The sequence below is a fragment of the Carcharodon carcharias genome, chromosome 4, assembly GCF_017639515.1.
Source record: "Carcharodon carcharias isolate sCarCar2 chromosome 4, sCarCar2.pri, whole genome shotgun sequence".
Classification (NCBI taxonomy): Eukaryota; Metazoa; Chordata; class Chondrichthyes; order Lamniformes; family Lamnidae; genus Carcharodon; species Carcharodon carcharias.
In genome coordinates this window covers 73,445,608-73,473,355 of record NC_054470.1, presented here as the reverse complement: position 1 = coordinate 73,473,355, position 27,748 = coordinate 73,445,608, and the positions used below count along the sequence as shown (strand labels likewise).

At 41.6% G+C, this 27,748-nt stretch overlaps 1 protein-coding gene across 3 annotated transcripts in view; it reads right to left on the bottom strand.

The window, feature by feature from the left end:
- Positions 1-27,748, bottom strand: part of gak (cyclin G associated kinase) — a 143,112-nt gene that overhangs the window by 101,031 nt on the left and 14,333 nt on the right. For all 3 annotated transcript variants that reach the window (XM_041185990.1, XM_041185992.1, XM_041185991.1), the window contains exons 2-5: positions 18,102-18,163; positions 14,290-14,349; positions 4,624-4,738; positions 4,305-4,447 (exon numbers count right to left, since the gene is read on the bottom strand). In XM_041185990.1, the coding sequence (XP_041041924.1) occupies positions 4,305-4,447; positions 4,624-4,738; positions 14,290-14,349; positions 18,102-18,163 (380 nt within the window). The remainder of the gene's footprint in view (positions 1-4,304; positions 4,448-4,623; positions 4,739-14,289; positions 14,350-18,101; positions 18,164-27,748) is intronic.

Genomic DNA, 27,748 nt, shown 5'->3' with positions numbered 1-27,748 from the left:
AAATTATTGCCTAATTTGTCAGCTGAGTATGAACCATTACGAAAGCTCAATGCCAAGAATGTGCTGTGGTATTGGGGGACAGAACAATTCACTAAAATCAAATAACTAGTGACTACAATGCCAGTGCTGAAGTACTATGACGTCAATGATGAAGTCACCTTGCAGTGTGATGCCAGCAAGCCAGGTCTGGGAGCAACTCCAATGCAGCAAGGAGCAAGGACAACTGGTTCCACAAACGAAAATGGAACAACACTATGCTCAAATTGAGAAAGAGTGCCTGGCTATTGTTTTTGCCTGTGAACAATTTCATCAGTACCTGCTTGGGAGAGAGACAGTTACAATGGAGTCCGACCACAAGCACCTTCAAAGCATTTTTCGCAATCTGCCACTATCTGCTCCAAAGTGGCTGCAAGGAATGTTACTTCGTTTACAAAGATATCATCTGGACATGACACACAAGCAAGGAAAACAGATGCACATCGTTGACATGCTGTCGAGAGCAGCGCTCCCAATAAAGAAAGTTGAGGAGGCTACAACAGAATGCAAAATCTTCCAGATTCAATGTGAAGCAGCAGCTAGACATGACCTGGAAGCCATCAACCTGGCAGAGACATTGCATCTGACAGACAAGTGCTTTGCTCAAGTCAAGTGAAATGCCCAACACAATGCAACTCTACAAGCGCGACAAGTAGTAGTAATGAAAGGATGGCCTGAGAGCATCAAGGATACGCCTGTAGTCACAGCAGCATATTGGGCATACCAAGATGAATTGAAACCCAAGATGGCGTCTTGCACAAAGGAAATAGAGTCATCATCCATAAGGAGATGGGAGGAGAGCTGCTGAAGCTTATCCATGCAAGCCACCAAGGAATCAAATCAACTCAGAAAGATAAAAGATGTGCTCTACTGGCCAAACATGAGCAATGAAATTAAAGACCACATTGACTAGTGTGGTGCGTGTTATGAGTACCAAGCTAAAGAGCCGTTGATGATGTATGACATCCCAGACAGGCCATGGATGAAGCGGGAAGTGGACCTTTTCACTTTGGCAGCGACTGATTATCTTGTCACTATAGACTACTATTCTGACTACTGGGAGTTAGACCAGCTAACTTCAACGACGATGAAAGAAATAGTAGAATGTGTGAAAGCCCACTTCAGTCAGTACGGCATTCCAGACATTGTGATGGGTGACAATGGCCCTCAGTTCAAAAGTGAAGAATTCAGCTGATTCACAAAGGATTGGGAAATTCAGCACTACACATCATCTCCGCACTATCCCCAGTCGAATGGAAAGGCTGAGGCAGGAGTGAAAATCGCCAAAAGGCTCATCAAGAAATCGAGCAAATCTAACACAGACATATACAAGGCAATCCTCAAGTGGAGAAACACACCAACTGAAGGCATGGGATGTTGTCTTGTCCAGGGACTGATGTCATGCCGCTCGCAAACTACCCTTCCAATCGCAATAAAAAAACTACTGAAACCAGTGAGTGAAGAGATCAAGGTGAAACAACAGAAAGCCAAATTTCAGTTTGCCAAACCATTACCAGGGCTGCGCACTGGAGAGCCAGTCAGGGCGCAAACCTTCAGTGCTCTCAACAGGAGTCAGCTCATGTGGAAACTTGGCACATGTGTAGAGAAATTATCACCTCGATTGTACGCAGTGGAAGTGAATGACCAAATATACCAGCGCAATCACAGGCATTTCCGAACAACTAGAGAAGCTGTTCCTTCACAGCAATCGGCCAGTCAGAGAGAAGGAATCTCACCAGCTACACTAAGTACAGAACTACCATCAATCCCAGAGGTCCAATAGTCCCTAATAACTGCAATGGAACAACAGTCACCAAGGCAACAAGGGCCACGGGAACAACACTCTCCAGGCAAGGAACACTACTCAAACAACTAATGTCAACGCACATGCGTTCCATTAAGAGACCTGCACAGTTTAAAGGTTGTGTGTGCAATGCATGTGCAGTAACTGACTGGTAGAACAAACAATTGTTAATACATGAGAACAGTGGGTGTATAGTGGGTATTGTGTTACTCACAATCACACAGAATTACGTATGCAAATGTGTTTCTTGTTCGCTTAGAAAAGGAAGATGTTTGTACCTTTTGTTCAATCTGAAAAGGGGAATGTTTGGGGTTTGAAAATGCAATCTTCCTAAGTGTACTACCTAGCTTGTCACAGTGAAGTGACTTTACTATGAGGCAAGCTGACTGTGGGCTGCCATTTCTAGCTACTTCAATAAAGCCTCTCACTGAAGCAAACATTGATGAAGACTGCTGTCTTTATACTTGAAACAGATTACTTCAGAGAAATGGCTTCTTTTTGTTCCTCCAATACAGGAAAACATGCTCAATAAAAAATAACAAAGTATTAAACATTGAGTAACTGACTTCACATCATGTTCTAGCACACAGACTCAGCTGTAACTAAAGCTTTGAAGATCATGCAAATACACATTCTTATATCAAAGTGAAGGGAACCCAATGAAATTGAGTTTTGATTTGTGAAGAGAAGCGCAACATTTCCAAAGAATCCTACAGCCTCAATTTATATAAACAAACCAGAGCACTTTCATGGAAAGACTTAACAAGGAGAAATTCTTACCCATTCAATGCAAAACCTTAAAAGGGAAAAGATCGGCCCTCACTTAATTCTAAAACTTTTTTTAAATTACTCTGTACCAGTTGTCAATAACTATTTTTCTATTCATCCTTGGGATGTGAGCATTGCTGGCAAGGCCAGCATTTATTGCCCATCCCGAATTGCTCTTGAGAAGGTGGTGGTGAGCTGCCGCCTTAAGCCACTGCAGTCCACGTGTTGTAGGTACACCCACAGTGCTGTTAGGGAGAGAGTTCGAGGATTTTGACCCAGTGACAATGAAGGAACAGTGATAAAGTTCCAAGTTAGGATTGTGTGTGGCTTGAAAGGGAACTTGCAGGTGCAGGTGTTCTCATTTGCCTACTGCACTTGTCCCTGTAGGTAGTAGAGTTTACAGGTTAGGAAGATGCTGTTGAAGGAAGTTTCGAGAGTTGTTGCAGTGCATCTTGTAGATGGTACACATTGCTGCCACTGTGCGTCAGTGAAGGAAGTGAATGGTTAGGTGATGCATGGGGTGCTGATCAAGTGAGTTGCTGTCTTGGATGGCATTGAACTTCGAGCGCAGTTGGAGCTGAACTCATCCAGGCAAGTTCAGAGTATTCCATCACACTCCCGACATGTGTCTTGTAGATAATGGACAGGGTTTGGAGAATTAGGAGCTACTCACCACAGAATTCCCAGCCTCCGACCTGCTCTAGTAGCCACATTCTTTATATGGCTTGTCCAGTTCAGTTCCTGGTCAATGGTAGCCCCAAGACGTTGGTGGTGCGAGGCAACAATGAAAACGGGGTTGTCAGTAGTAGTACAAAACTGCCTTCACCAAATGATCTCTCATTAATTGTAAATGCCAAAGTGATACCAGTGGTTGTAACCGTACCACACAACTTATATTTATATAATGCCTTATATTTATATAATGAAACCTCCCAAGGCACTTCACAGGAGCATTACAAAACAAAGCATCATACTGAGCCATGTAAGGAGAAATTAGGTCTGATGCCCAAAAGTTTAGTCAAACAGGTAGGTTTTAAGAAGTGTCTTCATGGAGGAAAGTGATGTCTAGAGGCAGAGAGGTGCAGGGAGGAAATTCCAGACCTTAGGGCCTAAGCAACTGAAGACAGGGCCATTAATGGTGGAGCAATTATAATTGAGAATGCACAAAAGGCCAGAATTAGAGGAGCGTAGATATCTTGGAGGGTTGTGGGTTGAAGGAAATTACAGAGCAAAGAAGGGGCAAGGCCAAGAAGGAATTTGAAAATAATGATGAGAATTTTAAATCAAGACATTGCTTCACCAGAAGCCAATGCAACTCAGCAAGCACAGGGATGATAGGAGAACGGGATTTGCTGCGAGTTAAGACATGTCCAGCAGAGTTTTGGGTGTCCTCCAGTTTACGGAGGGTAGAGTTTGGGAGGCCAGCCAAGAGTGCAATGAAATAGTTGATTCTAAAGGTAACAAAAGCTTGCGGATTCTTGGTCTATATTGCTACAACTCCAAGCTTTTGTAGAAGGATATTGTGTGGGCATTTAAAAGAGAAGAACGTAGAAAGTAATGAAACCAAAAATAAGACAAGTCAGGTACGTTCCTTTTATAAAAATTGCAATTGCATTTTCACACCCATTATATCCAATTCAGGAATTAAGTGCGTTATTTTTCTGACACTGCCAGGGGTTCAGAAGCTGTTCCTTACTTTGAGATCTCGATGAATGATTGGCGGTTTCTGTTTGTGCATATGTTGCACTCCACGACAGGTCTGATAAAATATCTTGAGGACTGTATTACATGGTAGTGGATTATTTGCTTCAGCCCTCTTCAAAAACTCAACCAACTGGCCTGGAAACAAAAGGGAGCAAAAAGATTCAAGAGTTATTGTATCAAGTTGTTAGGTTGTGAACGTATAAATGAAAAGGGGTTATTTTTATGTCATCGGGCTAAACATTAACCGGACAGGGGCATCCACAAAGCGATATGCAAAATCATTATATATACATGCCAGTATTTAATTTTACCTTTACATAGTTCCGTGAGTATAAGGTATTCGCCTTGTCCAGTGTCAGATTCTTCTTTCCCTATGGATGCCGCTGAACTAAATTGCACAATGTTTGGGTGCCCTGAAAGCTTTTTCTGAAGTTGCTTGGTCAAGGAGCATATTGTTCATTAAGCTATAGAGGTGTGTAAATACTTAATGTCTTTCACCTATTGATTATAAAGACTCACACTGGGACAAAGGGTGTGTAAACTATTAAAACCACACTGCACACTGAAATACATGAGAAAAGTGTGACAAATAAAAGGGTGAACACAGTGGTACAGCATTACCTATATAATTGTTAGTAAACCCCAACTTCGAGCTTCAATGCATTTGCCTACTGTGTCACAAAGACACAAGAAAATGGGAATTCAGGACATAAAACATTTTCAAGATGTAGCCTACCAACAACCATTTCTTTTGACAGTTGTTATGAGTCACAGGAAAAGGCAGCTCTCAATCACCTGCCTCAGCAACATGACTGGAGATGGGGTTGTGCACAATCAAAAGGGAGCAAAAATAAAACAATTTTAATGACAAATATTCCTTGAACCATTGCTAGTGCAAAACAGTAAATTGCTTCTGAGCCTCCATCAACTTGTGTCAACGTGTCTTGGGGTGAAAGCAGAAAATGTGAAGCTACTAATAAAGTCTATCAGCCCATTCAATCTTACATATCATTTAGGTCTATATTCAAGCATGCACAGGCAAGTTTAATTTCATTCCTGCCTTGGAGCATTGTTCCCTCTACTACCATTTACAGGACTAATTAAAGCTGGATGGGTAACTAGCCACATCACTTATTTTCTTCTCCGCCGATGCTGCCAGACCTGCTGAGTTTTTCCAGGTAATTCTGTTTTTGTTCTATTGTACTATTGTCGTTGACATCTTTTGATGATCTGCTTCTATCACTGCTTGTTTGTTCCTACAACCACACCAACCCCCTCCACCTCTCTGTCTCTCTATCTCTCCGCCCCCCACACACACACCTTAAACCAGCTTATATTTCAGCTCTTTCCTGGACTCGAACTCAAGTTCTGTCGAAGGGTCATGAGGACTCGAAACGTCAACTCTTTTCTTCTCCGCCGATGCTGCCAGACCTGCTGAGTTTTTCCAGGTAATTCTGTTTTTGTTTTGGATTTCCAGCATCCGCAGTTTTTTTGTTTTTATCACTTATTGTAGACCAGGCTTGTCCAACCTTTTCACGTAGGGGACCACATTTCAATTCTTTTCTCACTCAAGAGGCCGGCAAGCAAATTTCAGACACAATATTTAACACAAATTTTTTTTTAAAAAGCCGAGGTATGAAAATAACCAACTTGCTGAGCAAAAAAAAATGTCAAAGCAATGAATTAATAATTTTTTTTAAAAATGAGTAATAAATAAAGATGACCATTAGTGTGTGATAGGGTGAGTGTGTGTGTGCGTGTCCGGCTCACTCCCAGGCTCAGGGCGCTCATTCACTCACCTTCAACAACTGTGAGGGTTGATGGGAGTGCATGCTGGCGTGTGAGGGTGAAGGTGAATGAGAACCCTGAGACTGAGACTAAGTCATACTCGTGCTTACACACACCCTTCTCCCACCCTCTCTCTTATACTCTCCCCCTCACTCTTACCCACCCCCAGCTCACATGTTCTCCCAACATGCTCTCCCTCTCCCTTACACACTCCCTCTCCCCCTCACTTCCCCCACCCCACTCACTCTCCTCCTTCCCTCTCACTCTCCCCTCCTCCCCACTCTCCCTCTTCCTTTCTCTCAGTCTCCACTCACTCATACTCATGTGAGCACTGCTCTGCCTTTCCTGGGCCCCACTCCGCCTTTCGCAGGCCAAGTTCTGCCTTTCCAGGGCCCCACTCCATTTTCCATGGGCCTCGCTCCAATTCCCTGGAGCCCCACTCTGTTTTCCCCACTCTCAGTCTCCAGATCCTGAAACCTACCTTAAAAACTTACCTTTGCACTGCTTGCTGCTCATCCAATCACAGGGTAGTTTCTCTCTACATTTACTGCTGAGAGGCTCAAGTGAGCCTATCAGCAGCAAATGCAGGGGGGAACCAGCTTGTGATGGATGAACAGTTTTACAGCATTTTTCAAATATTATTCAATTGAATATCCAACAAGTTTGGCAGTCCATGTCCAGAGGGCTCCGGGACCGCAACCCAGTTGGACAAGCCTGTTGTAGACTGTAATGAAAACCCTAGCCCAATGAGAATAGAAAATCAAGAATATCAGCTGAACTACATTGGGTACTGGTTGCCTCAAGGAACTTGGACATGGAAGAAATTTGTCACTAAGATCATTGCGAATTTTGGGAATTAGTATTAAAACAAATCTTTGACAGTGCCAGCAGACTTTTATTTTTAAAAAGTAAATATTTTCATAGACAAAAAAAATCTGAACATCAAGGATGGCACATGTAAGGAGATGGGCTCATCCTGTGCTTTGAACAACTTCCAAACGCAAGCCTTGCCATGACAAGGAAATTATTTACTTACTCACCATAAGAAAGGGAGGGAAAATTAAATAAAAATTGGCCAATGAGTAATTTTAAACAAATCTCCCACCGTTGTGCATTGGCTCAAGAGCAACAGCAGGAACTTTCTCAAAGTATCATCTGATCAACTTCTCAGCCCTGGATCAATACATGTACTTGGGGGAGTGAGAATACATTTATAGACAGAAAGTAACACACAAAGGTCCAGAATTTTCTGGAACTCACCAGTACAACTATAGCACAATAGCAATGTAGAAACAATTTTTCCCAAAGGAATCTCACACGCACGTGATTTATGTCATCACGTCAGCAGACACAAAGTTGTTCATTGTTTGCCCCATTTCCAAGTTATGAACAGCCAAATTTTCTGCCACTCGTATACAAAACCCCAACCCCAATGCAATGAGAGCTTGTATAATTTCCCTGCATTCACATCAGTACTGTGCTTGGATAAATGATTACACAAAAATGTACACACACCTTAATCCAACGTCACCTGATATCGGCATAACAAAGATTAAAGGCGTTTGATTTGCAATTGATTTTTCTTTGACCCAAATTACAGCAAGTCTCAAAGGACTAAACAGCTGGAATAAGAAAAGTTAGAAGTGCAGCTGAGGTAAAAGGTTCAGGGAATGAGGCGCCATGGCTGAAGACAGGAGCCCACTTGTTATTAGGTTAATTGGTTGCGCATCACATGTGTTTGTTTTATACCAATTTTGATGCACCAGCATTGGCAAATAGACTCCGTTTGAAATTTTGTAATAAAGTTCCTGCCAACAAGATTGGCACAGAAATCAAGGAAATTTGTGCATGAGAGGGGTCCAAGAATTCTGAGCCAAAGCTTTACCTCAATCTAAAACTTAAAGGGTTAAATGATTCTCTGTCGCTCCCCTCCCTGCCTGCTCCATACTTTCCCAACATTTCCTCATGGCATCACAAAGAATGATATTTGGGAAGCTTAACACATCACCAGTTAAATACTCTGTTTTAAAAATAAACGAATGATAGCCCGTCCATCCAGTTTCTGCCAGTAGGTTCTGTATGAAGAACAACGGAAACTGAGCTTAATGCCCATTTAAAAAGAAAATCACAGCTTTTTGAAAGCCTGGAACAGGCATGGGGTTAGTTTGGCATAATTACAACTTTGGAAATTGGTTTCTGGCTGGTTAGATGCAGGTGCAGGATGGAATTTGCACATGGACTGCCTCACAACAGGTCTGAATGTCTGTACATTACTTCACAGCCTAGATGAAGCAGTACTGTATATAAGCAAAGTTAATATTTTACTTTGAATGTTAGTAGCCAAAATTAGACATTTCAAACAAGGCAGGGAACTCATTGTACTTTAATGTTACTTCACATATACTATGGTTGAATGGACACCGACTAGTGTTTCAACATTAACCAGTCACTGTTTGGGGCAGTTACTGTATTAATTGTAAAACACTCCTACAAGCCAGTAATGAAACAAAACAAAACATGCCACATTCAATTACAATGTGCTATTTAATAAACTGAATAGCAGTCAGTCTTGCTTGAATAGTAGCAGCTCTAATCCTTATTCTACTCACAGACTGTTAGATCCAGAGATAAATGCCTCTATTCATAGAGGTTCTGTTACAAAAACAAGCTTTCCCTACTACTTGTAGCCAGAACACTAACAAAAACTAAAACAAAAATGCTATTTGAAAAGCACTGAAGTTCAACAATAGCCTCACAAAATTTCTAGACTTAGCGTCAATTTTCAACACAACGCTACATGCTAATACGTTTGTTATAGACAGAGTATCCATTTTCAATTTAAACCTCAAAAAATTCCTCATCAGACACTGAGCAATGTTAAAGGAAGTCCCTCCACTTTGCTGCTCTAAGATACATTATGAGATCAAAGGTTGTAGGTAGGTTTTCACAACATGGCTGTTAAACAGTGTAATCATGTACCAAAAGAAAACAAGTCTAAACTAGTGCAATTGAGAGGTAACTGAGCAGGAAACCTAATGTCCAAAGTTAAACACAAATCCATGTTCCAAGAAGTATTTATTCAAAGTTTCACAATCATAAATTACATAAGGCTGATGCATCACAAGACAAAGCATGCAACCTCTAGTGCAGTTTGATCAACAATCATGCAGTATCTTTACTAACCCTACTACCCTCAAACATTAATGTTCCAACACTCTCCTGCCAGCCTCCCAACAGGCGATAGTTTATCTGTGGCGCACCATTCCCAATGGCACAACCGGAAATGGGTGGCACTTCCACTCATATCAGGAGCCAGCTTGCATGCAATTCTAATTAAAATTTAAAGTGCCAGCAGTGTGCACAAGAGACACGTGTGATCATGTGGCAGGGGTGGGTATACTTTGGTGGATCCTGCCATCAAACTAGGCTTGGGTCTCAAAAGGTTCTGGGTGCTGCGAATTACCGAAAATGCATGAGTCATGAGTGCTTCCTGGGAAATGAGCACAGGCATGATTGATTCTTTGCCTATGGTCACAGACCAATTGCATGTTCAAAGAGTGAAAGCCCTTGTGATTCACAAGTGCTACTGGCTGGTCCCAAACAGCTCTAAGGCCATGAATGAAGTCAATGACCTCCTGAACCTAAAGGAAATGAGCAATGGCCCTGAAGCCCAATGCCCTTGCTGCCTGTCTGTTCTCATCACAATGAATTCATCAATGAATGTCATCAATGAGTTCATCCACATGACGGAAGAGCCACTGGTCACCTCTTTTATGTTTACAAATGTCACCCATGGAGTCCTGGAAAATACCGGTGGCAAAGAAATTGAGCATCACTGTCACCCTGAGGGCCACTAGCATGGATGCATGCCAAATCCATGTGGATGCAGGTACTGCTGCACAATCCCATATATTTGAGTGACCACTTGCTTGGACAGCCTCAATCATCTCTGGCATTGTCGCTCGGACATCTGTTTGTTGTTATATCTTGTCCTGAGGACGCGATGGCATCCCAGTACCCACTTTCTATGATGCCTTCCCTGGATGGCTGGATCTAGACCAGCCTATCCCCATCAGGTGTTGCTTGCTGTTGGCGTTGCGGCCTCTTGACAAGCAAGGGCCCTTCTTTGTCAAATCCACTCCCCCATGCCCCCGACCCCATTCCACCCACCCTCCCCACTCACCCTTGACTCACCTTTGCTGGTCCCGAGCCTTCATGCAATCTGCCAATCCCCTGCTTCCATCCCTTGTGCTGCAGAGCTCAACAAAGAAAATTGCTGACCTCAGACACAGCTGCTCAAACTGACTGGTACAGGCCATCTTTAAACATGCATAAACCAGATGCCACAGGATTCCTGTGAGCTGCTGGCTTAATCTTGAAGGTAGGACATAATTACAAAACGTTTTAATATTACAGAAAGCTTTAATATAATCAGTATCCATGTCACGCATATGTATTATATAGGAACCCACCAAGGGACGACTTGAGGCCTGGCCTGCTACTGCCATGCCACCAATTTAATCTCTGCATCTCAACCCACTGTCAGGAAACCAAAATTCTGGTCCTCGTTAAAGCCTGCCACATTTCCCGCTCTTACTGGTCTCATTAAATAGCGTCCAACATGTATCGTAAACTTATTCAAAATTTTGCTGTCTGTATCCTAACTTAAACGAAGCCTTGTTCATTTGAGTCAAAGCCTCAGGTGTAGATTCTTATCTTTGTTTTCAAATCCCTCCATAGGTTGCCCCTCCTTATCTATGTAACTTTCTCCAGCACTACAAACCTCCAAGATCTCTACACTTCTCACAATTCTGGCTTTTCGTATATCCTCTATTTTTAATCACTCCACTACTAGCAGACATGCCTTCAATTGCCCAGGTTCTTAGCTCTGGAATCCCTCCCCTAATCTTTCTACTATCTCTTTTAAAATGGTCCTTAAAATCTACCTCTTCGGCTAAGCATTTGGTATTCTATTATCTCCTTACATAGTTCAGTATCAAATGTTGCTTGATAACGCTCCTGTGAAGCACCTTGGGACACTTTAACATGGTGAAGATGCAGTAAAAATGCAAGCTGTTGCTGTACCACAAAGAACCCAAGTTCATTAACTGACTACAAATTGCGGGAAAAGTGCAAATGGGGCAGTTAATTACACAACTTTTCCTTCAAAAATAAAAATGATACAAACCAACACCTATTCAACAACACCTTCACACCTTCAGCATTCATTCAAAAAAGAAAGTTTGTTTTCTTCACCGGTACAATGAAAGCAAAATTGGTTTGCTTACATAGATTGAAATCATTTTAAAAGGTGTAACAGGATTTGAGCAGTAGGATGTTTACAGGTCTCAGCCATGCTGTTTTGGGAACAGAACACAGGAAGGCAGGAGAACTGAAGGCCAGAATTTTACCAGCAGCTTTGGGGACCAATTGGGAGCGGGAAGACTGGCAAAATGCCGTGGGAAGGCATAAGTGGGGGATGGGGGTGTTCTCCAATGTCTTCCTGCTGTCATGGCATTTTGCTAGTGGCAAGAAAGCTGGCAGATTGGCTGCCCACTGAAAGCCCAGTTGAGCCACATAACAAGCCAATTAAGAGCCACTTCCTGTCTCCACAGGCATTTTGCCCAAGTCAGAGGGGGTCTGTCACATGTGCCGAGACCATCCAGTGAAACCTAGCAGTCTCCATGCCTCCAGGATGGGGAGGGCCTCCTTTTTGGCCTTCATGGCCTGCAGTGGGCCCCCTCAGCAGCAACATCCACCCCTGCAAAAACAGCACTGCTTGGGCACCACGATCCCACCCCAGCCACCGGGATTTGCCTGCCTGCCCCAACTCCAGTTACCCATCTTTGAGGGCTCCTCAGCCACTGAGCCACCCTCTCCTTGCAGCTGCAGCCTCAGCAATGGCCACCACTAACAGTGGCACTGTATGAGGCTGCTGAGCTCTGATTGGGCCAGTGACTCTTAGGGCGGGGGGGTACCAAGGACAGCAAGCCGTCATCCTTAATTGGGATTGCAGCCCCATCACAGCCAGTTACTTGGCCACTGCCGGGATTATGCCTTCCAGGTCCCGCCACCAGCTGAAGCAGGGTTGCCTTCTGATTTTGGCCCCTGAACTCTTGATCTTGGGGTTACAAGCCCAGTACCATAACCACTTGGCTATTTAGGCCAAGCCTTAAGATGATGTGGTAACTCTTTCGAGTTAAAACCAATAAAACCAATAAAACCAAATTAACAAAATTGGGATAAATCAGGCACAGCCCCTAATTCAGGTCAGCTGTAAAACCAAGGACAAAGTTTAAAGGAACCTTACAAACTTTAAATCAAAATGTGATTAAAGGGGTCAACAAAACACCCCAGTCCCCGCGGTGCCCACTGAGCACGGAAGGCCTCGAGTGTGCCAGCAGACACCGCGTGGTCCTTGGCCCCTGAAGTGGGACTTAAGTCATCGCAGGAAAATTCAAACCTGAACATTCCCCTACATACCACGCAGAGCAACATCATCATATACCAAGAAAGTGGATGTCTGATCATCCCTTCAACCAAGTGATGGTGCAGAGTGCAAGAAGGGGAGGGAGGAAACAAAAAGTAAAAATGAGGTTAACTGCTGGATTCACTATCAGGCAGAGGCATGTTGATCACTTGCATAGACACAGCTATATCAATTATTATATGGCTGCACTGCAAAGAAAAAATACAAATCACCGCAACAACATTTTAGATAAACCACAAAGAAGATCATTACATTTGTATATGAAAAGGCTGGTTACATCATTAATAAATGTGGTGGTGTGCTACAGTTCACTCGGAATCTGAGTTGCTGTGAAAGTGTGCATTTTTACATACATGTTGAAATCTCAAGCTATGAATAGTGACGGTAGAGGCTCCAACCTTCTTTCCATCACGTGGCTGACCAGGAATCTCTCCCACTCTTACCATCTGCCACTGACGTGTGCTGGACGAATTTGCAGATTGATACTCAACCTACTTGGCCACATTATGAATGCACCTTCTTGGCCCCCAAGTTCTGGGGGGTGGGACACAAACCTAAGATTCTGGCTCAGAGGCAGGGACACTACCCACTGCACTACAAGGCCTCTGAATATATGTGGATATATGTTAACAATTTGCAAACAAGAATAATTCGCAGGAATTTTCTTGCCATGGGGATTGTACTTGTTTCAGTTTGATTAACATAAAAGCAACAGGGACAAAAAGAAACTTATATGGGCTATTCCTTTAAATGTACAGAATTGTGGAATGGTGACAAGCAGGTTCTAATCTTTTCTCTAGTAAGTTCTTGATAACAACCATGCAGGTGCTGCAAAGAAGCAGCAAGTGGAGCACCTCCCCAGTAAAAGAATGAAATTCAAGAAAGAAGAAAACACTGGCATTTATAAAAAGCTTTTCGCCGCCTCAAAGTGTCCCAAAGCTGTTCTGATATAAGCAAATATAGCAGGCAATTCACACATGCTCCTACAAATAGTGATGAAATAAATTACGGGATAAGCTATTTCTGGTAGTGTCGGTTGAGGGATAAATAATGGTCATGGCACGAGGGCCTACTCCTGCTCCTATTTCTTATGTTCACATAGAGAACTCCCCAGCTCTTCTTCAAAGCAGTGCCTTGGAATCTTTTATGTCCATCCGAGAGGCAGAAAGGGCTCAGTTTTAATGTTTCATTCCAAAGGCAGTGCAACACCTCCTCATTAATGCACTGAAACACATGCACTTAAATCTCTGGAGAAGGGTTTGGACCCACAACCTTCTGACTCAAAGCCAAGAGTGCTACCATTGAGCCAAAACAAAATGAGGAGTATCTGCCGAGTTGCTTTCATAACCTACTGGTGCCCAGTCGAGGGCAGCAATGGAGATGGTCATGGGGAAACTGCTTAACACGTACTCTTGTGCACAGAGATAAGGTATAGAGGGGAGAATCAGTGAGGAAGAGAACTTTCAAAGTTAAAGGTAGAATTGAACAGTGAACATTGTGTGAACTAACGTGGTTTCCTCACATACCTATGGAAAGGGCACAAATTGGTAGAAATCAGGTTAGACATATTTTAAATTGTTATTATTTTAACAATGCGAGGTCTATTGTTCCATAAACATGGAGAATTTCTGGGTTTTCTCCTTAAATAAGCAATCAAGATTGTAGAACCAGCAGAACTTCAAATAACTGTAAAGGATACCATAAAGCAAACTTCCTGAATGATTGCTTTGCTCTTTTCTTCCTCATTTGACAGAAGTCTCTGTAACACAAAATAAAGATCATGCAAATTTTCAACAATTAAGCAAATTACACGCAGCTTATATTGTTTAAACACATCAGATGCCATGGATTGCGTGAGGACAAAAGCTCAACTTGTATGAGTCACTGCACGAGTAACTTGGTCAACAAACTCGTGCAATCATTTAATTTGATAAATGTCATCTGCATCACTTTATTAAATTGACAAATTGCAAACTGTACTTTTAATGTAGGAAGATAACCCTAGGCACTTCACACAGAAGCATAACCAGGCATAAATCGACACCAAGTAATTAGGAGGAGTGACTAAAAGCTTGGTCAATGAGATAGGTTTTAAAGGAGGGTCTCTTAAAGGAGGAAAGGGGGGCACAGAGGTAGAGAGGGTTAAGGAGGGGATTCCAGAGGTTAGGGCCTAGACAACTGAAAGCAAGGCCACCAATGGCTAGGGGCGAAGGGAGTGGAAGATGGCAAAGAGGCCAGGTTTGCAGGAATGCAGAGTTTTCAGAGGGTGGTGGAACTTGAGAAGAATACAGAGGAGGGGAGGGTAAGGCCAGGCAAATGTGGATGAGAATTTTAAATTCAAAGCGACAGTGGATAGGGTGCCAATGTAGGTTAGTGAACACAGGGATGAATGATGAATAGGATTTGCAGGTTGAAAGATGAAAGGCCAGCCAGGAGAACATCGGTACTGTTGAGTCTGGCGATAACAAAAGGATGGATAAGGTCTGTAAACTGCAGATGGGATGAGGGTTAGGCTGAGTTGGGCAATGCTACAGAGGTGAAAGTAGGCAGTCACTGTGTTGGGGAGGATATGGGGTCAGAGGTCATATATGACATTGCTGTTGCAAACAATCTGATTCAGCCTGAGACTAGTTGGAGGGGTGGGGGGGGGGTGCTTTTAGAATTCATGGAGATTGTATGGGGTTTGCAGCGAGAATCCAAGGCAATGGTTTTAGTCTTTCCAATATTTTATTAGAGGAAATTGCAGCTTATCCAGGAGTGGATGTTGGACAGGTAGGCTGACAACAAACAGGCAATGGAGGAGTTGAGAAAGATGGCAGTGAGATCAAGTTGGGAGTCGTCAACATACACATGGAAATTAACATCATGGCATCAGAGAGACAGCATGCCGATAGGAAATAGGAGAGGCCTAAGGATGGATCCAGAGCTAATCGTAAGAGGAAGGAAAAATAGGCATTTCAGAATATTTTCTGGCTATAACTGGATAATTAAGAGTGGAACCAGGCAAGAGCCATCCCACTCAGTTGGACAAAAGAGGACAGGGACTGGGGAAGGATTATGTGATCATCTCTGTTAAAGCCTGAAGAAAAATTGAGAGGATGAGGTAGCAAGCTTGTTAATATTTTTTAAAAACTGATGTGTACAGAACTATATCTTTACAAGACAGAGCTGTGGAAAAAGGGAGTGTTTTGAACAGAAAGCACTCCACAACTTTACTCCCCCTTAACCCCAACAATTAACACCCATGCAGCAGAGTATTGATCATCCTGGAGAGAGTCACTGAAATGGAAGCAGATTCTGATCTCTTCCCGCCCAAGTCCAAACACTGTTGCAAAAAATCAATGGACAGCCTGACTGACTTTTCAACTCCTTAATCAAGGGGCCCTGAGACCAACTGCAGCACAGGTTCCTTCACCCCAGCTGAGATCAGCTACTTTATTATAGAAAAGAGGTCAAAAGAAAGAGGTTTCTGGTTTATATAGCTCAGTGCAGTGCAGAATAACTCAGTACTGCATTGGTGCATTCTCCCACTGAACCATCAGGGCACTCATAATTTGCTTTAATAATAATTAATTGACTGGCACTTTCATTTCTTTTTTCACTACCAGCAACCACACATCACACATCCCATACCAGCAATGATGCAGTTCATGATCGACAGAAACCACAGAGCCTAGATGGATTCATTTTAGCCATGGTATAAAGAAATAATTAATCCAATGCAGCAAAGACAGATTGCAGAAATTAAGGGGAGAAAGAAAAATAACTTTCTAGAAAATATTTTAGCAATACAAGAAGTTTGACCTCCCGCTATGAGTGGTTGGATTTCAAAAGGGAAGGCCTTGCTTGACCAACCTCATTGAATTATTTGAAGAGGTAACAGAGAGGATAGACAAGGCTAATACAGTAACTGTAATATATCAAGATTTCCAAAAGACATTTGATAGGGTACTGTGTAGTAGACTAATAAAGGTCAAAGCATGGGTCAGGGGGCAACCAGCTGGTTACAAAACAGAAAGCAGAGAGTAGAGTTGGTAGCTACTCAGAGTGGCAGAAGATGGAACGTTGGGTCCCAAAAGGATTGTACGGGCACCTCTGTTCAGTTGTTCACAAATTATATTCATTTAGATTTTGGAATCCAAGACACAATTTCTAAATTTACAGTAATAAAAGCAAAAAATGCTGGAAATACTCAGCAGGTCAGGCAGCATCTGTGGAGAGAGAAACAAAGTTAATGTTTCAGCTCAGTGACCTTTCATCTAAATTTACAGTTAACACCAAATTGGAAGCAACAGTCAAACTGGGAGGGAGAACAAGTCAGAAGATGACATTTATAAACATGCAGAATTGACAGTAAATTGGCAATTGAATTTAAACATAGGTAAATGTCAGACATTACATTTTGGTAAGAAAAATAAGGAGGCCATATATTATCTAGAAAATAAGAATCTAATTGGGATGAAGATGCAAAGGGGTCAGGAAGCACAAATACACAAATCAATAAAATCGCCATGCAGGTCAATAAGGCCTTAACTAAAGCAAACCAAGCACTATTTTTCTACGGATACAGAATTGAATGGTAATGCAGTTACATTATGTCAAACCTTGGTTAGACCACACTTGAAGTACTATATACAGTTCTGTTTGTCACATTATAAAAAGAATATAGAGGCACTGAAAAGAGAGCAAAGAAGTTTACAAAGATGATACCAGAACTGCCAGTTACAGTATCAGGAAAGGTTTGAGTAGACTGTCTCCCTTTTCTCTTGAAAACAGAAGGCTGAGAAGAACCTAGAGATCTTTAAAATTACAAAAGGTAAACACAGAGAGAATGTTTCCATCTATATAAGGTAGACGCCAAAAAGTCAATTAGTGAATTCAGAAGCAACTTTTCCCAGAGAGAAGGTAGAACATGCTACCACAGGGAGTAGTTGAGAGAAATATTACAGATGTATTTAAGAGGAAGCTAGGTATGCTAATGAAGCTAGATGAGGAAGGATGGGAGGAGGCAGTAATAGAGCATGAATGCTGACATGGCCTGTTTTTGTGGTGTCTATTTTATATATTTTATGTAATTTTCAAGTCTCACCATTGAAACAAACACTTTAGCACGCTGAGTTGCAAACACAACTTTATTCACACTCAATGGTGAATTACACTCACATTGAGCTGCAGAATAAGATCTGATATTCAAACACCAATTCTCTCCTTAACCAACCACAATATGTATGCACAGACCAACGTCACGTGGGATCTTCCTGGTCTGTGTAGCAGAGTTCACCACAAAACACAACAGTTTTAAACATTGCCCACCTTAAGTTACAATTTATTTCATCTAGAAACACTCAGCCCCTAAGTAGCCTGGCTGTTGGCTATTGTCCTATGTGGTCCAAAACAGCCCACTTCACCCTAGGCAATAACTGCAGAAGTGATGCAAATACCTCTAACCTGGCACAAAGACTAGAAATGCCTGCAAGCCGTGATTGAAAATAGTTTCAAAGTATGACTCACCTTTAAAGCATAATCTCTTCCACTACCAAGATCTTGTGCTTCATAAACAAAGGCAAATCCACCTGTTAAATCAGAAATACATTCCTACAGTGAGAACAACATTTATGGACATTATAGACTTTTTTATGGACTAACAGAGATCCAAAGTGATTAAAAGGCCATAATTTCACTGAGGGATTCATATCAAGATCAAGTAAACCAATTGAATAAATGATTTCAAAGAGACATTTGAATCCCAAATGAGAGTACTATCTTAGTCACATTTTACTCCGAACAGTTGTGAAACATCTTAAGAAGTTTGTTAATGAGCTAAATTATCACAGGAAACAGCAATGGTCAAATTGCACAGTTCAGCTGCTGTCTGTAGATGAAGTTTGATAACTGTGACAGAGACCTGAAATTTAGCCTGGAGGCAAGCTCTGTGCGGGTAGAAACACCACTGAGAGGTCAGGAAATCTAAAAGAACAGACTTCCCAGGTGTCCTGCAGAATTTAACTGCAGGGCTGCTTTACTTTTTTTTCCTTGAGGATCCCACTCCTAGACAACCTGAACAATAGGCTAGAGGTCTTTCAGGGGGAAATCCTGCTTCATTGGGTCAAAATTTATAAGAGCAAGTAGCACATCTGGGGAGCATCCCAAGGTATTCCTTGCGGTCCCAATAATCATACTAGGTGGTGATCTGGAGAGTGAGGGAAGGCAGGCAGATCACAGTTGGGGAGGTGTACTGGGTAGCTTGTTGGGCCTGGAGGAAGCATTCCTGCTCCTTCTGGCTCACAAGCAGCGCTGTAAAGACACTTACATCATGGATTCAGTCTTTCACTCCTCCCTTAAGTTGCTGCATTTCCTAACACGCAGGAAACCTGGTCACCTTTATGGTTAAACATAAAATCACTGTTAAAATGTAGGCACATAGCCTCATTATAAGATTTAAATGACCAACCATTTCCACAGTCACTACTCACTTAAGCTGGTTTACATTTTACTCACTTTCTCTACTAATTTCATTCCTTCTCAGGTAGAAGCAAGAGACCCCACCAGAGTACCCTGAACAATATTTATCCTTCAATCAAAACCACTAAAAAATTAGGTTATCTGGTCATTATTACAATGCAATTTGTGTAATATTGTTCCGTGCATGTTAGTTGCCATCTTTCCTACAACAGTGACTATACTTCAAAAAGTGTACTTCATTGGCTGTAAAGCTCTTTGGGAGGTTCTGAGATTGTGAAAGGGACTTTATAAAGGCAAGACCTTTTTTCTTTCACCTATACCTGCAGGATCACTAATATACTGAGGGAAATTCACTTTGTCCTGACTTTTCTTAGATCAACCACAGAACAACTACTATTAGTATTCATTTGCTCGTCTTGTGTTAAAACTAGGACAGTAGCAGATAACAGAGGCAAATGGTAACATAGAACCTTGAAATTATTTTGCACCTATTATCTAAAACAAATGGTCCGGTTGGGGTTGCTTTATCTACATGCCAGAACATAGAAGTTGATCCCTCTCCAATTTATTTCCAAGTTCTGCTGCTACTTCTACAAGAAGAGGCCGCTTGGCCTAAATAGCCAAGTGGTTATGGTACTGGGTTTGTAACCCCAAGATCAAGAGTTCAAATCTCACAATGGCAAGCTATGAAACAATGTAACTTCATCTGAAACAGATGGAAACGGGTTTTAGGCTACGGCCATACTAGTCTGAAAATGCCCAATCTCGTCTGGTCTTGGAAGCTAAACAGACTCAGGCCTGGTTAGTACTTGGATGGGACGCTTGGCCTAAATAGCCAAGTGGTTATGGTACTGGGTTTGTAACCCCAAGATCAAGAGTTCAAATCTCTCAATGGCAAACTATGAAACAATGTAACTTCATCTGAAATAGATAGAAATGGGTTAGTACTCGAAAGAGTTACAACTCCAATCACATTGCCTGATACATCTGTTGCAACATAATTTTAAGCTTGGCCTAAATAGCCAAGTGGTTATGGTACTGGTCTTGTAACCCTAAGATCAAGAGTTCAAATCTCACAATGGCAAACTATGAAACAATGTAACTTCATCTGAAACAGATGGAAACAGGTTTACTCAAAAGAGTATCAAGAGTTCAAATCTCACAATGGCAAACAATGTAACTTCATCTGAAACAGATGGAAATGGGTTTGTACTCGAAGGAGTTATCAAGAGTTCAAATCTCACAATGGCAAACTATGAAACAATGTAACTTCATCTGAAACAGATGGAAACGGGTTCGTACTCGAAAGAGTTACAAGAAGAGGCCAGGGAAGTCGTCAAGGATTGATAAGAAGGGAAAAAAATACAAACTCCAATGATTAACACCTGGCCTTGCCCATGCAACTTCATTCACATGCTCAGATAACATTTGCAAAGACCAGGAGAAGCCTTAACTCAGCATCAGCACTCTCACCGCTGACCAAAAATGTCACAGCTACAAACCTCACTTCAGAGATTTTAGCACCCAAGGTTGAGAATCAGTGCAGTAAGTACTGTGCTGAGGTACTGTACTGACTGAGATACCATCTTTCGGGTAAGACATTCTCAAATTTGTTGGTGAAAGCTCTGTAGCCAACAAAAAACACCCTACAGCACTATTCAAAGAAGAGCACGGATGTTCTCCTACTGCCCTGTCCAACATTTATTCCTTAACTAAGATTGCACAAAAAAAAAATTCTGTCATAAACTTCATTACAGTTTGCAAGACTTTTCTGTGCAGGAGAGAATAAAAAACAAACCGGGAGGCAAATAGGGACTATGAAATTAAATTATCAAGAAACATGAAACAAAATAATAAAATATTCTACAAGAACATAAATAAAAAAATTAAATAATTACAAAAGGAAAGCTTAAATAATTATTTTGCTTTAGTATTTATGAGGGAGGACATGACATCAGAAAATGAGATTAGAAAGAATAACTGGATTTAAGGTGGGAAGGAGAAATATTAAATCCCTGGTCTGCAGGATTGCATCCACAAATTTCAAAAGCATAAAGGGACGAAGTAGCAGAGGCATTAATACACATAACAAATAATTCATTAGAAAAAGGCATAGTGCAGATTCATTACCACTGAATCAATTGGAAATGCATTGTCACTATTGATTGAGGACTGGTGGAAGGCTAACAACATACCTATATTTAAAAAGGGAGGTAGAACATGTCCAAGGAACCATGGACCAGTCAGCTTAACACCACTAGTAGGAAAGATAATGATATTGCTACTGAAGATGAAAATAAAAAAGCTTTTAGAAACCAAAAATATAATAAAATAGTTAGCATGGATGTCAAATAGGAAAGTTTTGATTGACCAACCTCATTGAATTTGAAGAGATAACAGAAAGAGTTGGTAATGAAATAGGTATAATATATCTAGATTTCCAAAAGGCCTTCAAAAAGATATCACATAGTAACTCAGGAATAAGATCAAAGCACACAGTGTCAGGGAAGAAGTAACAGAATGGATAGCTTGCTGCAAGAAAAGAGAGTAGCAGTGGAGGATAGCTAATCAGAATGGCAAAAAATGTAAGTAGGATCCAAATAGGATTAATGCTGGGACCACTACTGTTCATAATTCATGTTAATGATTTAAACTTTGAAAGTTTTGAAGTTTGTGAATGACACCAAATTTGGCGGGGTGGGGCTAGCAGTAGGAGAAAGACAATCAATACTGAGGAGGGATGCAGCAAATTACAAGGTGACATTAATAAACTTACAGGATAAGAATTAAATTGGGAAATTAATTTCAATATATGTAAATATGAGGTATTACATTTTGGTAAGAAAAATGAGGTCACATGGTACTTAGAAAATAAGAATCTCAGTGGATAGAAGATGTCATGAAAGTATAATAATTTTGCTAATATTTTTCTGGTTTATTGTGAAGTAGCTTTATTGGGGTAAGTATAATTGGGTTTGCCTGTGTGATTTAATTACATTTGGAGTCAAGTAGACTGCAAGCTTAAATCATCAAAAGAAGCTAGGTGCTAGACATGCTAGTGAGTAAACATGGATGCTGGCTTAGCATGTAAGGTATGAAGGGAATTTGCAATTTTAAATAAATGAAGGGATATTTGGATTTCAAAGGGATTTTAGTCTATTTACAACTAGCCAGATAAGCAAGACTAAGGAACATGTTTATTTTTCCCAAAGATTACTGACAACACGAAGTTCTTTTTTTATAAGGGAGATACAGTTTCAAAGACATATGGAACAACAGGAGTTACATGTTAAAAAAAGAGAAACATATATATAGAGAGTGAAAGGCTATGTGTCAGAAGGCCATGTAAGATCTAACAGGAGTGTGTGAAAAGCCTAATGAAGCCTCCAGCACTCATGCATAAGTCTGCTATCTAACAAACCTGAAGCTGAAGAAAAGCCAATTGGAATTCTCACTGTCCAGGATATTGTGTTAACTTGCTGAGTTTGTTTTAAACCTAAAATCCATTTTTGAACTGTTGACTTAAAGGGAGTGTAACTGGGAGTCAGGTTAATTAGGAATTTTAGGAGTTATTATAGTAGTAATTGTAGCCTAATGTATGTGCTTGAAATCTTTTATATTTTGTTAATAAATATATTAATTTGATTTTTTAAATCTTTGAAGGTCTTGGTGGACTTATTGCTTCTTAATTCTGTGCACACATCTTGTAATAAATCCAAATTGCAAAACCATTAGGATAGCATGACCAAGTTTCCCTCATGGATTTGGTCCACCTGGCAGACACCATCTGCCACATCACAACAAAAAACAAAGGGGAGTAGAAGTACACAACTCACTAAAGTAGCAATGCAGGTTAATAAGACCATACATAGAACAGAAACCAAGCATGAGGTTCGTTTCTAGAGGGATAGAACAGAAAAGTAGAGGAGTTACGCTAAATTTGTAAAGAATCATGGTTCGGCCACACTTGAAATACTATGCATAGAATTAGTTGCCATATTAGTAAAAGGACATAGAGGCACTTAGAGAGCGTACAAAATGATTCACAGAGATAAAACCAAAACTTTCAGTTATACCCATCAGGAAAAGATGCATAGGCTGGATCTGGCTTCTCTTGAAAATAAGGTATTTAAAATTATGAAAGGTTTTACCAGAGTAGACAAAGAGAGCATTTCCATTTATTGGGAGGAGCAAAATTAGTGTCCATCAATATAATATAGTCACCAAGAAATAAAATATGTAATTCAGAAAAAACTTGTTTGTCCAAAAGAGTGGTGAGAATGTGGAACTTGCCACCACATGGAGTTGTTAAAGTGCACAGTATGGCTGCATTTAAGGAAAAGCTAGACAAATATATATGAGGGGGAAGGGAATAGAGGATTGTGATAATAGATTTAGATGAGGAAAGATGAGAGAAGGTTCAAGTGGCACATAAACACCCATATGGATAAGTTGGGCTAAATGGCCTCTTTGCATATTCTACAAATGTGAAACATGCAGTCACACTGAGTGGTTGAGGAAAAGGTAAAGATTCATTTAAGGGAAGGCTAGTTAAGAATATGAGGGAGAAGGGAATTACGGGTTATGTTGGATAGGGTTAGATGAGGAAGGAAGCTCGAATGGAGACAAAACAATTTTGTTTAAGTGGATAAACATCTTTCTTGAGTCAGTGTGCAGGGGAATTTCATGCAATTGCCTTGCCATGTTCAAGTATTAATTTCACAGAGCAATTTCACCCCATTTACTTATTTTTTTCTTTTATTCTTTTCACGGGATGTGGATGTCGCTGGAAAGGCATTTGATGCCCATCCCTAACTGCCCTTGAACTGAGTGGCTTGCTAGCGGCCAATACAGGACAGTTAAGAGTCAACCACATTACTGTGGGTCTGGAGTCACATGTAGACCAGACCAGGTAAGAGTGGCAGATTTCCTTCCCTAAAGGACATTAGTGAATCAGATGGGTTTATTCAACAATCAATGCTAATTTCATGGTCACCATTACTGAGACCAGCTTTATATTCCAGATTTATTAATTGAATTTAAATTCCACCAGTAGACAAGATGGGATTTGAACCCCTGTCCCCAAAGCATTATCACAATGAGACCATCCCCAACTTGTTGTATTGTTACAGATTCATAGAAATCAAAACCACACACCAAACTTTCGTATAAAAGCAGCAACACAGAAATCCTTCTCAAAAGTTCTGGCAGTGAGTAGGTATAACTGCTGCACTGCCAAATGGGTGGATGTGGATCCAGTTTGTAATTCTCCCCACTTGTAAAATGTACTTCACATCCTCTCTTGGTATCAGGACTGGAGTTTCCTCACAGACAGAGAGGGGTCTCTGTTTTACTCAACTGCTTACCAATCAGCACAGGAATAAAAAAAGACTGTAAAACTGGTTTTTCGTTAAGGAACAGTGAAAAAGCGAAGAAGAATTTTTTTTTTAAATTAGAGGACATGGAGTTTTTTTATTCTTTTCACACAGAATCACAGTGTAGAAGAGGCTCTTCAGCCTATCGAGTCTGCACTAACACGTGAGAAACATCTGACCTACCTACCTGTACCTTGTCATATCCATTGTATCTCATAATATTAAGGTGAAAAATCAAAACCTCAAAAAATGCCGAGGATGTGCACTAGATTAAAACTCGGTGCCAGGGAGTGAGAGGACACTGACTTGGGCCAATAGTGCCCCACATCATCGTCTCATACAGTCCCTCAGGGCCGAGGATGACTTTCTTTCACTCCACTTGTGCATCCTGAGGTGACTAAAAAGTCCAATGCTGGATCCGCACACTCTGCCACTGGTGGAGAAGGTAGTGTTTGATGAGGTGGGTGGGTGAGATGCTCAGATTTAGGGACACCCCTTCTGCTTTCTGCGCTTGGCCTCCACCTGGGCCTGTCAGAGACTTTCAAAATGGTTGGCACCTTCACAGATGCTTCTTCTTCAGTTTGGGTGGTCTCGAGCAAGAAATTCCTACGAATCGGTGGGGGTGTTGCATTTTATCAGACAGCTTTAAGGACATCCCTGAAACAATTCCTCTTGCTGAGGTAACCACTTGCTGAGACGAAGCTTGGAGTAGAGAGCATGTTTTGGGAGTCCTGTGTCAGGCATGTGGATGGTGTGGCTCACCCAACATAGTTGATTAACCTTAATTATGCCTCAATACTGGCAATGTTGGCCTGAAAGAGAACACTAATGTTGGAGCACCTATCCTGCCATTGAACTTGCAGGATTTTATAGAGGCATCGCTGGTGGTATTTCTCCAGGGATTTAAGGTGTCTGCTATACATTGTCCATGTCTCTGACACATATAGGAGGGCAGGCAGCACTGCAGCCCTGTAGGTTATGAGCTTGGTGCTAAGTTCAAAGTCTTTGTCATCAAACACTTTTCCTCAGGCAGCCGAAGGTTGCACTGGCACACTGGAGGCGATGTTGAGTTTCATCATCAATATCTGCCTTCACTTAGAGAAGGCTCCAAGGTATGAGAAATGATCCACAGTACCTGGTTCGCCGTGGATCTTGATAGTTGAGGGCAGTGTTGCACAGCAGGAGCAGGCTGGTCGATATCAGCTGCAACACATGGAATTTCAAGACCACCAAAAGGGGCATCGGCACGTATATTTTTTCTTTTGTACAGACTTTAACTCTTATCAATTCCACCTCCTCTGCCCTGTAACTTATTCTGCTGTGTGCGTGCATGTGTGCGCGCATGTGTGTGTCTGAGATAGCATGAGAGAGCAAACGAGGTGGAAGATGGCGGGCGAGTTCTGGCTGGAGTAAGCAGAGCCCTGGTCAGTGGATGCATGTGTTAGTGGAAGCGTGCATTAGTGAACATGTGTTAGGGGTGTGTGTGTGTGTTAAGCCTGAAGCCTAGCAGCACAGAACATGGGCATGCACTGACGGGAGCAGGGAGAGCAAGGGAAGTACGGGGAGCTATGGCTGGGAGAAGCAGGAAAAGTCAGAAGCAGGGGAGAGCTGGGGAGGTCACAGGGAACGCCAAGAAAAGTGGGAGAATGTACCCCACATAGTGTTACAATCACAGCCATGTCATTATAAATAAACATAACAGGGACATCTGACCAAGGTGATTTAGCCAGAATCACTCTCCCCAGCTTTCAGTCAATTGGTGCGTGGCCTCAATAAAAAAGCAGCAAATGCTTGGGGATGAGAGTGAAGCGCAGAGAAGGAATAAAAAACTGTTTGCAAAACACATCTACAAGCAATGACAGTTCCATTAATATCGCCAATTTTAGCTGACCATATCGCGTTCAACAGGATTTTTTCAGAGCGCATGTAAGAGTCAACTATATTGCTGTGGAGTCAAATGTAGGCCAGACCAGGTAAGGACATGAGCGAGCCAGATGGGTTTTTATGACAATTGACAATGGTCATCATTAGACTTTTAAGTCCAGATTTTTAAATTCAAATTTCACTACCTGCCATAGTGGGATTCGAACCCAGGTCCCCAGAGAATTTCCTGGGTCTCTGGAATACCAGTCCAGTAACATTGCCACTACACCACCACCTCTCCTTAAAGGCTGGAAGTGGTGAGGATAAGAGCATAAGAAATAGGAGCAGGAGTAGACCACACAGCCCCTCAAGCCTGCTCCACTATTCAATAAGATCATATCGGATCAGAATTTGGCCTCAGCTCCACTTTCCTGTCTGTTCCCCAAAACCCTAACCCTAACTCCCCTATAGTTCAAGAATCTATTTCAGTCTTGAAATATGTTCAATGACTCACCCTCCACAGCTCTTGGGGTAGAGAATTCCAAAGATTCACAACCCACAGAGAAGAAATTCCTCCTTAGTTCCATCTTAAATGGATGAACTCATTCTGAAAGTACACTCCCTAGTTTGAGATTCTCCTTTGAGGGAAAGCATCCTCTCTGTATCAACCTTGTTAATTCTCCTCAGATCACCACTCTTACTTCTAAACTCCAACGAGGATAAGCCCAACCTGCGCAACTTTCCTCATAAGACAATCCCTTCATCTCAGAATTGACCTAGTGAATCTCCTCTGAACTGCTTCTGGCAGTGCTCCAGATACGTTCTTACCAATGCCCCATAAGGTAGTAGAAAAATTTCCCTACTTTTTTGCTCCATCCTCCATAGAACATTCCATTTGCCTACCTAATTAGTTGCTGTACCTGCATGCTAACTATTCATATTTCATGTACCACAGATTCTGTAATGTCACTCCATTGAAAGGCTTTGCTTTTCTATTCTTTCCATCAAAATGGATAACCTTATATTTTCCTACATTATTTTCCATCTGTCAAATTTTTGCCCATTCACTTACCTTTGCCATATCCCTTGCAGGCTCCTTGTCTCCTCTTCATAACTTGCTTTCTTATCTATCTTTAAGCCATCAGCAATCTGCCTACAAAACACTCGGCCCCCTCATTCAAGTCAGTGATATAGATTGCAAATAGCTGAGGCCTCAGGACTGTTTCCTGTGGCACCCCACTAGTTTCAAGTCGAAAAAGACTCATTAATCCTTGTCCACTGTTTTCTGTTAGTTAGACAATCCTCTATCTATGTTAAGATATTACCCCCAACACAATGAACTCCTTATCGTAGAATGGCTACAGCACAGAAAGACCAGTCCATCAAGCTTGAGTCAGTTCTCTGCTGGTACCATTCCCCTGCCCTTCCCCATAGCCCTGCAATTTCTTTTCTCTTCAG